The 13,687-nt window shown below is 38.4% G+C and overlaps 1 protein-coding gene across 2 annotated transcripts in view; it reads right to left on the reverse strand.

The window, feature by feature from the left end:
• The window catches only part of LOC117412376 (H(+)/Cl(-) exchange transporter 5), a 38,060-nt gene that overhangs the window by 17,045 nt on the left and 7,328 nt on the right, over positions 1-13,687 (reverse strand). The window contains exons 1-2 of one of the 2 annotated variants that reach the window (XM_034020717.3): positions 8,869-9,015; positions 1,561-1,712 (exon numbers count right to left, since the gene is read on the reverse strand). In XM_034020717.3, coding sequence (XP_033876608.1) covers positions 1,561-1,668 — 108 coding nt within the window. In that variant the 5' untranslated portion in view covers positions 1,669-1,712; positions 8,869-9,015. Of the gene's footprint in view, positions 1-1,560; positions 1,713-8,868; positions 9,016-13,687 lie in introns of those variants that run through there. The other variant, XM_034020716.3, reaches the window with a different exon arrangement.

Raw genomic sequence — 13,687 nt, forward strand, 5'->3', positions numbered from 1 at the left:
TACAGTACTCATTGCACATTGCCCCTACTGAAGAAACACTCGTGCTTCACAATGCTGGCAATGGTTTAAAACTCATATGCACCAACTATAGAATCTCCATATTTTAAACTACAAAGCTATGTGGGTGCTTAAAGAATCCACTAATCTATACCGCAATTTAAGCACCTGGTTACACATTGAGAAAATTTAATGTTTAACAAGAGAATATAAAAGTTCACAGTGCCATGATTAAGATGGACCTTTGGGTTCTGATAAGGATTACATTGCACTGAAAAGACTACTTTATTGTTTTACATTAGATGCAAGAAAAATTGAATCATTAGGAGAAAGGGTGAGAATATATTTGTACAGCAGTAAACGAGTAAGTTAATAACATACATTCACCCCCATGGCTGCTTCAAAATTAGAGCTGAATGAATAAGGTGATGACCATGATATACAGGTGATTAGAAAGCAAGTTTACCACATCCATAATACTCAAAAACTTAAGCTAAATACTATTAATACCAAGTTCAATGATAATTGGATAAGCGGTTTTCCAGACACATGGCGAATGTGAATGTGCAAGACCCGTAAGTACACACAATCTGTCACCTCCACTATATCCCCTTTGCAGGGAATTTCATCCACAGAGCGGATAACAACATCAGAGTATATTGAAATACGTGTTTATTAGGAGGACTTCTTTCTGCATGCTTCCATTAAAAACTGAAACATTTTTCACTTCAATTGGTCTAAAGGGAAAGCGTCAAAATGGTACAAGTATTTTAGTAAGACACTTTTCTCGCCATGACTATTAATGTAACATTAAAACCATCGGTTGATCACCATGACCTACTGAATATCCACAGTATGCACATGTCAAAATGTACGTGTGCCACCTTGACCACACCATACACCATACACCCCCAGATTCTGATCCTCACAATAACCTGTTGTAACAAGATGTTTCCATAGTTGGAAAAGCAGCGTAAATGTAGGCGTGACATTCAACCCTATTGTATTTTATCCATAAGCATCTCCTTAAACTCCAGATTCATACGCTTACTGTACTGAAGGTACAACCTGCTGATGCGCCGATGACATGGTTAATAGTAAGAGTTCTTTGTTGAACCTAACAGTCAGGTTTAATTGAGATTAATTATTAATTTGATGTGTACTGATTATCAATTGTGATTGATTTCAAGTCAGCATATCATTAGACTTATGATTAATATATCACCTCACTAGTGTTGTTTTAAAAAATAACTGAATGTCATCAACTGAATCTTTTGGTCGATACCCCTGGGTGACTGAGAGTGCAGGTAAGAGATGGTAGAAGATGCTAAAGACCTCATAAAGACTGCAATGGGTGAAAGGACAAAATCTTTACATTGTAATTGTTGGTATTTTGAACAGGGCTAATAAGTGTTGAAGCTACCAGGTAGCATAACTTAAAGCTATTTACCCTCTACCTCTCAAGCCACTGAATTGGTTGCTTCCCCATATTTCTTTGCAGGTCATCCTTGTGCCCCCATTGCAGCAGGCAGGCATATCTTGTGGCCAGTGTCTATTACTCACCTCTCTGTGCCTGTCTCTGTCCTTTGACTTCTCCCTCACCCAGTCGATAGTATTGAAATCTTCATACGTTCCCACCCCTGGGATAGGCTCCTCTAGGAAATCCATCATCTTACTTGCACCATTCAAGCCTTCTCCATTAAAAGTGGAGTGTCCTGCAAAAGAGAGAGAGAGAGAGAGAGAGAGAGAGAGAGAGAGAGAGAGAGAGAGAGAGAGAGAGAGAGAGAGAGAGAGAGAGAGAGAGAGAGAGAGAGAGAGAGAGAGAGAGAGAGAGAGAGAGAGAGAGAGAGAGAGAGAGAGAGAGAGAGAGAGAGAGAGAGAGAGAGAGAGAGAGAGAGAGTCTAGATCCCTGCTACTCAATACTGTAGATGTGGCCTACAATTACTTATGAGTGGCTGTGGCAGGGCACAAGTCTTGGATTACATTGAAGAACCTCCATTATGTTAAAAACCAAAAAAAAAAAAAAAAAAAAAATCAGTACTACAGTAAAACAAAAAAATCGAATCCAGCCCGAGCTGGCATCCTGATTAATTTGCCACTGTTTTGGGGTCTCGACCAAATCCCTATTGAAATTAATGGTGTGACTCTACATAATCTGGAGCCTGTCTATTCTGGAATTTGACATTATTTATAAGTCTTGTCAGCCTAAAATCACTGTACAGTCCAGCACCAAGTCATGTGATTTTTCTTTTCTAAATTTATAATTCAAAAATGTTAAAATAGTAACTTGTACCTTTATTTTTTTTAGGTACAGTATTAGATTTTGCAGTACTTCCCTAATCCGGCACAGGTTTCCAGCCCAAAGTGATACTGGAATAACAGGTTTTACTGTATTAAACTTTTCTCATAGAAAATAAACACATCAGAAATGAGAACAAATTCTAGTTGAAATGCCTGTAATTGAATTGAAGTTTATTTGAGCATTTCTGCATAAAAATAATAAATTAACACACACATTTAACATTATAAAGAACTAAATAAAAAGGATCATGAAAACTACCTAAATGGCCAAATGTAAAACTTTAAACTAAATTAACTTGAAGTTGGATTGTAAAAAGTTGTTATAAAAACAAGTTAATGATCCCCATAATCATTGCATGACTAAAATGCTTGTAAGGTTGTATCTGTTTAAGGATATGCTACAGTATTACCTCCGATACAATGTTTTATTGTTTTATATGGATTGCACAATGTTTTCTGCATGCACAAATTTGTTTTGTTTTTTTAAAGGTACATGATTTGTATGGCCAGGTAGGTTTTACTATGCACACACTATAAAATGTATTTTTCAGTCCTGCAGTATATTTCACAAGCTCATATTCCCATGCAGTGTGTTTGGCCCGGAGGTTCAGATCATTTACATTGCAGCATATTGCAGTGATGCAAGGCAATCAATACAGATTGGAGGGCAATATTATTGAGGGAAGGATGCACTGTTATTATTATTTGTTTACTTAGCAGACGCCTTTATCCAAGGCGACTTACAGAGACTAGGGTGTGTGAGCTATGCATCAACTGCAGAGTCACTTACAATTACGTCTCACCCGAAAGACGGAGCACAAGGAGGTGAAGTGACTTGCTCAGGGTCACACAGTGAGTCAGTGGCTGAGGTGGGATTTGAACCGGGGACCTCCTGATTACAAGCCCTTTTCTTTAACCACTGGACCACACAGCCTCCTTATTATTAATGTAAGCCGTGAAGCAGGCACATTTGAGATAACAGATGGTAAGCGTGTGTGCAAGCTATGTGCTGGCTAAACTGTAGTATTGCCAGAACGTTGCCTCTACTGTTCCCTGCAAAAACAACCTGATAGAAAGCACACTTTATATTCCTCAGCTCAGTGGGCATCCTCGTAGCCCCTGAGTGCCAGCCCAGCGGCTGTCCGCTCAAGATCATTGGGTGCAGTCATGCTTTTAGCAGGTGAGCCATTCAGGAAACACAAATTGACTGTGAAATGCGTCTCCTGCACAATACTATATTGGAGAGTAAAGTAATATTGCGGTGATGCTCTTTGTACATGCTTTTATGCATCCCAATTGTTATATCAAGCCTAGTATACTGTATATGGGCGGGCGGTGTTTGAAGCTACAGTATACAGTTCCTAGAAGCTGTACTGAGACAACTTTAAAGCCCCAGGGCTTGAATTTCATTTTTGTGCGCTGGGGGGGATTCCCCCCCTAAGCTGCAGCCAATGGGGGGGGATTCCAAAATTTTAGAGACGAAATGGCAAAAAAAAAAAGAAAAAAAAAGGCACTTCTTTAGTTTACTGCATCATCATTCACACATCATTCACAATGGTGTTGCTTTAAAAAAAGCTGCTTTCAGGAGACCTAACAGCTGTTCATCACTGTGAGACAGAGCTAAATGAAGTTTTTGCATGCAGCAGAAGAAAAAGGTGCTTTTCTTTTAAACCAGAGCTCCATTTCCTTTTTTTTTACTCTTTACACTCAGCCCTATGTCCACCTGTTTTTCACGGTTTAACTACTGGTTAGTTTGTACTGCACGCATGTAACATATCAAACAAAAGGCCACAAAATCTGATTTCATATTATGTATGTTGCAACATGATCAGGCATAGTATATGTGGTAGAGTTAAGAATATATGTTTTTAAAAAAAAAAAAAAAAAAAAACGCTTTTCCAAAAAAAAAAATCATGTTTGGTAACTGCTATATATATTGTAATCATAGATGGCTAAAAAAAACAAACAAAACAAAACAAAAAAAACACTGCACCATTGAACCTCAATATGAAATGAACATGGGGGGATGCTGAGCTTCTAAACTTTCCAGCAATACCGCCCCTTTCAGCCTAGCTGCTACAATGACGGAGCAGTAGACTCAAAATGAAACCTCAGCTGTGAACTCTGTCACACGATGAGATGCTTAACTTCAGGCAGTCGTAGTTCCGGCTAGGAGTACCGCATACACACACTGAATACGTGTTTGGAAAGCCCAGAGTCTGTACTTTTAAACAAGCCATAGTTAGGTGGCTAAACAAACCAGTTAGGTGGCTTTTGGGTGCCTGAGTAATATGTGCGTAACCTTCAGTGTGCTGGCACCCCAAAATGAATGGGGCTGAGTTTTATGAGTGTTTCTATAATGCTTAAAGGTAGCGGCCGAGAATCACATACAAGAGAATAAAGTCTTGCGGCACTTAAAATATGCAGCACTACTTTTATTTATTTATTTATTTTAACCAGAACTACTCTGAAAGTGGCCCATAGTGCTTTCGTCACTGACACCCACTTCTTTATAGATTGTTGTAGCGTTTCAGGCATTCTAAATTGGGTGAAAAATACAGTAGCTTGGTGTCTTCAAATATCTCTGTGGGATTTCCCTGCACTGAAAGTTGCAGACATGCGGGAGCAACTTGGAAAATGCGCGATTCCGCACTGAAATTCAAGCCCTGAGCTCTTTTCTGAAAAGCACAGCATAAAAACATAGTCCAAACTGTGATAAAGATCTAGCCAAATATATTTCACATTCATAAAACGAGCCAAGACAGAAAATAAAAAGGGACCACATGTATAAGATGTGACACAAGAGCTAAAGTAGGTTTTTAAACTGAAGTACTAAAGTTTTTCACGAAGCAATTATCATTACAAACAGTGCTTTTGTTACAGTAAGATACTGTACAGGAATGTTATTGCTTTTAGTGTACATTTAGCTTTTGAACTTTGGTATACAGAAAAAAAACAGGAGGAAAATTAATCAATTTGTTTATGAGTCTCTAAGATCTGTTTCAACAAATGGTATGCGCTGGTAAATTCAGTCACAGAGGCATCAAGGTATAAAATACATCCCAGTCTTGTATCATCAGCAGAATAGATAGCAGTGGCATTAACATTAATGGCATTGTGTCAGGCTCGCCAGTTCCTTTTAAGATGTCAATATGGTACCATTTGGCTAAAGTGGTTAATAAATAAACAATGACATGGCTTCAACATTGCTTCTTAATGCTGCTTCACATCTGCCATCCAGCATTCATCCTTACTGCTTGAGGTCTTCCTGGCCAGCATCAGTGATGGGCAGTGAAAGGAAAGATTAGAAGTCATTAGCTTAGAAGAGCTGGCACTGCCGTTTCTTTTCTGAAGTCATCGAAAAATTAAGTCAGGGCTCAACGCTTTTTTAGTTGCTATTAAATCATTACAAATCCACCTCTTCAGGTAGACTGCAAAAAAATAAAATAAAGCACAGCTTGATTTAAGGGCACTCTTCTCCATTGACTTATTTACAGGTAAAGATTTTGCTACTGAAGGTCTGGGAGGGGATTACTTTATCTATATAGCATAAAACAGAAAAAGGCAATTTCTTTCATTTTTATAACTAAATGATATACCCAGCTTCTAGGGAACATCTTGCTTCCTCATGTACTAATTAAAGCCAGCAATGCAAGTGCTCAAGAATACACCTTTATGACAACGAGAAAACACAAGCTGTGATTGTAAAGCACTGCACAGACTCAACATTCGAATCCTCACTTACAGGCAAGGCTGTAAATCTATGTTGTGTACTGAAATGTTTCAAGCTTTCATTTACTCCCTAAATTCTTACTATAGACATATTTATATTTAAACCTTCATATTTATTTCAAATTAATTTAATTTCCAAATACAGTATTTAATTAGAGTGGTTTACAATGCATCAATGTTATAAATTGGTATGTGTATAAAAAAAAAAAATTAAAAATCCATGCAAGATCATGCCAAAACAGGCCATTTCTCAATTAAATGTTTCGTTAAATACTATACCATTTAGGATTTGTATTGTTGAAAACCTTTATAGCCTTTAAAAGGTACTATGCTGTCCATTGTTTTTTGCCCTGTTTATTGGAGTGAGCCACTTAAGCACTCCTGGCTATCCCAAGAACCTAATTAAAGTGCTGCAGTGCAGCTCTCATGTGCCATTCCTCTGTAATTCAATACAATGTTCTATCTGGAGCACAGCAAATATGTTTAAGTACAGAAAACACAAGCATTAGCTTAGATAGCAGTCTAGACATTTGTTGATTTGTTACCTTATAAAGCTCAAAGGGATGCTTGTTCATGAAATCGGTATTGTATGATATAATACAATATGTTAATAGGAGTATCTGGTCTGGTAACAAAAAGATCTGAGTAGAGCTTTTTACTAAAGTGAACCTGATTTTAATACTGGGGAGGGATCTATCGTGGAGCTCAGCCAATACAAAGGTTACACACAGTGGAATTCAATCCGAAATCTTGTCACATGCACTACACCACATTTCCTGTTTCTTTTAAGTGGTTCTTAATGGAATCCTGAAACCCAATACAATATTTTTAACCAATTAATGGCCACTTACTGTGCCCAGTAAATTCACATTAGGAGGTGTCTGTGACTCCTGCACATGGGACAGGTGCCTTTATTTAAAGGATTAAAACTCTGGCTAAGTCAATGGGGATCTGAAGAATTTGCCAGGGCTGATATGAACAGGGTACAATATTGGCTGAGGTGCAACACACTACATAGAAACGTAGGTTACTTGGGCTATAGAATACAATCAGCTTTCATTCTAAACAAGCTGTTTTTGCTTTAACAATGCCTAACATACCAAACTGTATTGCTGTCTCCTTCCTGCGCTTTCATTTAAAAGCATTAGTCTCTATGTATTGTTAGAAAATACTTCGGCACTTAAAGGACTTACCCCACACCATGGTAGTGTCTTATTCATAGATAACTGTTACACCATGGTTAAAACCATTAACTATAAACATGGTTAGTCCTGAGTTATTCCCAGACCATGCTTACTATACGGCACCACAGACAAATCATGTTCAACAGCAGCAATAAAACTAATGTAATAATTTGATTTAGCTTTTAGGGCTGTGTACTCCAGTGTGGGCAGCACTGTCTGTGTCCTATTTGAAAGTCACAGTCAAAATAAGTCTGCCCTTCAGTACTCTCACAAGCAGAGACTGGCAATTTGATGAAATGGGTCAAACTGTGCTGTTTCAGCAGTGCCTGCACTTGAAATAGTTAATGGCTTTATATCGTACACAATGGTTTGCACTGTTTTGTACAGCAGTGTCCAACGACGTGGTCCAACTGAACACAAATATAAAATCAATGTAACCACATTATCACACTGTTTAATAATCAACACACTGTTACAAAACCAATATTGTTGACTGCTTTGCAAAATTGTTACTACTTTCAACAGTAGAAGGTTAAAGAACATTTTAAGCACTGGTAGTGTTTTTGAAATTACACAAAAATCTCAATTGCGTCCGACCTCGTCTCTCTAAACTTTCAGCAAAACAAACAAAAAAATACTCTTTTTCATCTACCCACACAGACAATGGAAACAATCACACACACACACACATCTGGCTTCAGTGTTTCTCAGTCCCCTTGCTGACTAAAGCACAATTCACAGGAAATCTAAAATGTTCAACGTCACTGAAACAGTGCTTTTTTTTTCAAGTTACATCAGTTAAATGACCAAGCTAAAAACAAGGAAGCCATCTGATTGGCTGGCCTGTAATAATCTTCTGTCTATGAGCGGTCAGCATATAAATATATTTAAGACAACAGTTGATCAGACCACAAGGCAGTGAGTGAATGCATGTGGTGATTTTGCTCTGCTCTGATTTTTACTACTGTGTATTTTTCTGGTCTAAATTTTAGGTGATTATTTTACGTATCAAATGGTTTAACCCTCAAATGATTATCAATAATCACTTTAAATCAGTGTTGGAGGTGTCAGGTGACATGTACAGCTAAAAAGGATAAAGCTACACTACTCAGACCCTTTGTTCTGCTCTTCCTGTATGTACCCTACACCATGCACCCTAATTTGTCCATATCGTGATGATGGGAACAAGGGGAAATTACATTAACTATCCCCCTTTACTATGACAGAGAGCAGTGGTATGGCCATATTTAAAAGCCACAAGTGAAAAGCTGGCAGGGTAAAAATAAAAATTATTTTAAGAGCGCTGACAAAAAGGAGAAAGTTAAAATAAATGAAAAGTGAAGCACTGAGTCCACAGCATTAGAATTTCCTCGAGCAGATAGAACTATAGTCAGTCCGTGCAACACTATGTTCAAAAGGTAACAAGCAAAAATCTTTAAGAACAAGCCTGTTGGCACCAGACTTTGAAAGTAACTTTGAACTGACATTTACCAGGGACTAAACAGTGTTTCTTTGACATGAAATAAAGGAGGTCTGATAAGAACAATCCAGTCATACATAATACAGCATTTACATTCACAAGCACACCAGCTCTTACTGATTAGTGCAAAGCACACACACACACACACACACACACACCTCCCCCGTTTCTTACCTTGTTATTTCTCCCCTTTCCATCACATATTTTCTCCTACGTTTAAGGACACAGTCCCTAAGTTAAAGCATGCTGTTGAAATGCATGGCTGAGGAAAGCTGCATGGTGCTGTGTATTCCAGTGTGGGCAGCCTTGTATGTGGCCTATTTGAAAATCGACAGCCTTGAGATCGCTCTCCCCTCAACACTCTCTCTCACCCTCCCTCCCTGCACAGCATTCCAATTCACCTGCACTCTGCTCATGATGTCATCGGCTGCAGGCATGGCCCTTGCTACATAGAGGGAGCTGAGAATATAGCTGCATCATGGTTCATTTCCTGGGGGGCTGCATTTGTTGTCATCTCCCAGGTTTTTTTTCTAATTTGATTTTTATTGGGTACTTGATTAAATGGGTCACATTGCCCCTAATATTATTTTTATAGGGAAATAAACCATTAAGAAGACAGAAGTGTGTGTATATATACAGTACTGTGCAAAAGTTTTAGGCAGGTGTGAAAAAATGCTGTAAAGTAAGAATGTTAATAAATTATATTTATCAACTAACTAAATGCAAAGTGAGTGAACAGAAGAAAAATCTAAATCAAATCCATATTTGGTGTGACCACCCTTTGCCTTCAAAACAGCATCAATTCTTCTAGGTACACTTGCACAAAGTCCGGGATTTTGTAGGCATATAGTCAGGTGTATGATTAAACAATTATACCAAACAGGTGCTAATGATCATCAATTCTATATGTAGGTTGAAACACAATCATTAACTGAAACAGAAACAGCTGTGTAGGAGGAATAAAACTGGGTGAGGAACAGCCAAACTCAGCTAACAAGGTGAGGTTGCTGAAGACAGTTTACTGTCAAAAGTCATACACCATGGCAAGACTGAGCACAGCAACAAGACTGCATCAGCAAGGTCTCTCCCAGGCAGAAATTTCAAGGCAGACAGGGGTTTCCAGATGTGCTGTCCAAGCTCTTTTGAAGAAGCACAAAGAAACGGGCAACGTTGAGGACCATAGACGCAGTGGTCGGCCAAGGAAACTTACTGCAGCAGATGAAAGACACATCATGCTTAGTTCCCTTCGCAATCGGAAGATGTCCAGCAGTGCCATCAGGTCAGAATTGGCAGAAAACAGTGGGACCCTGGTACACCCATCTACTGTCTGGAGAAGTCTGGTCAGAAGTGGCCTTCATGGAAAACTTGCGGCCAAAAAGCCATACCTCTGACGTGGAAACAAGGCCAAGCAACTCAACTATGCACGAAAACACAGGAACTGGGGTGCAGAAAAATGGCAGCAGGTGCTCTGGACTGATGAGTCAAAATTTGAAATATTTGGCTGTAGCAGAAGGCAGTTTGTTCGCCGAAGGGCTGGAGAGCGGTACACGAATGAGTGTCTGCAGGCAACAGTGAAGCATGATGGAGTTTCCTTGCAAGTTTGGGGCTGCATTTCTGCAAATGGAGTTGGGGATTTGGTCAGAATGAATGGTCTCCTCAATGCTGAGAAGTACAGGCAGATACTTATCCATCATGCAATACCATCAGGGAGGCATCTGATTGGCCCCAAATTTATTCTGCAGCATGACAACGACCCCAAACATACAGCGAAAGTCATTAAGAACTATCTTCAGCGTAAAGAACAAGGAGTCCTGGAAGTGATGGTATGGCCCCCACAGAGCCCTGATCTCAACATCATCGAGTCTGTCTGGGATTACATGAAGAGTGAGAAGCAACTGAGGCTGCCTAAATCCACAGAAGAACTGTGGTTAGTTCTCCAAGATGTTTGGGCCAGCTTACCTGCCGAGTTCCTTCAAAAACTGTGTGCAAGTGTACCTAGAAGAATTGATGCTGTTTTGAAGGCAAAGGGTGGTCACACCAAATATTGATTTGATGTAGATTTTTCTTCTGTTCAATCACTTTCAATTTTGTTAATTGATAAATATAAACTATTAACATGTGTATTTTTGAAAGCATTCTTACTTTACAGCATTTTTTCACACCTGCCTAAAACTTTTGCACAGTACTGTATATATATATATATATATATATATATATATATATATATATATATATATATATACACATATATACACACACACACATCCATATATACATGCGTGTCTGCAGATAGGTGCAAGGAATCTGAATTTACAAAAAAAAACACACAATAGTTGTACTGTGTTTATAAGGAAAATTAATAGACTGATCTATAGGTCTGTGTTGCATTTTTAAAAAAAAAGTATATTCAGTTAAGTTTTTTTTTTTTAATAAAAAAATTAAAACAGACTACCTCTAATTTTCTCCACGAGACATCCTCCCTCTCTTATGTGTCGAGACCAGTTACACACACACACGCACGCACACACGCACGCACGCACACACACACACACACACACTAGAGCTTCTGGCTTTCGGTGTTTTATTCCTGACTTTTCACCTCTCCTTTACGAATTAATTTCACAATTAACAGTTTCTCTGTTTTAAGTCAGAAACGAAAACACATTAAACAGTACTCAGGGTCATTTAAAAATGGGAGTTGGAGTTAAACACGACGAAAACACAGATGCTGGAGAGTAATATTGTGTTAAATTAAGGTAGGGCTAAGGAAAGGTCACGTGTGTGACAAAACATTACCATTTTGCTAATTTGCATTTTGCGTCGGGTTTTGTATCATTTATGGCAGTTCTGACAGCGTGCATGAAGAAGATGCCAGCGCCCAGAGTGAAAGGAAAGTTTGCTTTCAAATGTTTTTAAACATTAGAAAAACGTCCTCGATCACACATGTACCAGCAGAGGAAGTCGAATTGACCACAACGAGCGATCATATCCTGTATATGCCAAAAAAGACACGCTGAAGTCCTGCTACAATGTGAACACGAAATGTGCTGCATACAAGTGTGAAAAGTGGTAAAAAATGATGGTCTGAATGGGCTAACGCTGCTTCTAAAACACAGAGTTACTATGAGGCACTCACATATGAGACCATTTCTGAATTCCTAAAAATGGATTTCTTGTAGGAAATCCATATGCTGACTGACTCTTACTCACAAGTGCTTTTTACTGCCAGAAGACATGCATTTTTTTGTTTTGTTTCAAAGAATAGATGTAAAGAAATGTTTTAAAGCTATAACATTGAAAGGTCACCATATTACTTTTTTGTTCTGTATGCCATAGAAGGCTAAAGAAAGCAGACAAATTTATATATTTTAAAACATTTTTCTAAGATGTTTTATGCAAAAATCAATGAGGTATGTCTTTGCTAAAGTTCACAAAACAAAATGCAATGTACAGTCATCTTTTTCAGACAAAAAAAAATTGGTTAAGAACAAATATGTAAATAGATATTGGTCTTGTTAAAATTCATTACCTTGAAATTTGACCTTTGACATTTTTTTGGTCTCAGAATGCATATAAAATGACCCAATCTTAATTGTTAGTAATTTGCACATCTTAAATAATAAATCGTGAAAAAACAAAAAAAATCTATCTGCGTTATTTTTAAACCTTAACTGTCTCAGTTAGTGGTACGCAGTGGTACATAGTCATCTATTCGGGTGATGATATCATGTTTTTGAAAGCTACAGGAAAGCATACTAAGCTGATCAAAAGGATAACAAGCTGACTGTCCAGAGATTCTTGGGCAGGACCTTCTTATTTTATTTTTTTTTGCTGGTGGGAAATAACTTGTGCGTTCAGTGTGCAGACTACAGGGAGAGAAAGGCAGCGCAATGTTAAAGAACTCACACATTCAAACAACCAAGTGAGCAAAGAAACCTGGACTAGTAAGGCACCTTATTACTAATTAGATTAAATAATGTTAGTCTGTATTTCTTGACGTTCATTAGTCTGAATTTGATCAGAGTCAATATGGAGGCTAGGGTTACCACTGTTCATTGATGTTTGGGTATGAGCTACTGTCTCAAAGCTCCACTGTGCATTTTTCTTTTTTTTTGTAATTTACTCCTTCGCAGGATATGATTTCTGACTCATCACAAGCCATTGATCGAAATTGCATGGTGTAAGCCTTTAAAAGGCACACATCGTTGATTTAGTATGATCGGTAAAACGTCTTTGGTTCTGTTCCAGAGAATTGTCTTTTAGTACATGCCAACTTTCCTTTATACAAAAGTGTGCACTAGAGAAAAACTGATTCTGAATGTTAACGATGTCAAGGTCTTTATTCAAACAGCCAAAGCTCCTTCAGTTCCAAGGAGATGGCAAGTTTTTTTTTAAAAAAAGATGAATTCACTGCAATCCCCAATCTGCTTGCCTCCAGACAATCTCGACAATGTATTTGCCTCTTCACATTCTCGTAAAGCGTCATTCAAGCTTGAAAACAGTTCAACAAAAAACGAACAGATCCCACAGCGACACTTGTTGATACGAAAAGCTGTAATACACGTCAGGGTGTCCAAATATCTGAACCAGCACCAGGCAAAGGCATACGTTAAACAGCCTAGGTCTGTTGTTCTGGGCCATATTTGAATACCCTGGATTGTGTTCCTGCACTTATAAAATGGCACCCCCACTCTACCGCACCACTCCGATGGTGAATTGGTTGTCAAGGGAACACTTGTTACCATCAGCTGCGAAAATCCAACCTGTTCAATCATTAACATTTCATTGCTTTTTGACTCCTCTCCCAAAGTTCAGCATTTTGTCTCATGTTTCCTACATGCTTGCTCTGGCACAGGTTTATGAATATGCATGACAAGCCCTGTATAATCACAACATCTGTTTTACAGACCCCCACCCGGTTTGAGTGAATATGCAAGATGTACAGGGGGTGTACCTCCAGCCATATGAATATTTGTGTTTCTACTCAAAATAC

Source organism: Acipenser ruthenus, chromosome 16 (genome assembly GCF_902713425.1).
Source record: "Acipenser ruthenus chromosome 16, fAciRut3.2 maternal haplotype, whole genome shotgun sequence".
In the NCBI taxonomy this organism is placed as follows: domain Eukaryota; kingdom Metazoa; phylum Chordata; class Actinopteri; order Acipenseriformes; family Acipenseridae; genus Acipenser; species Acipenser ruthenus.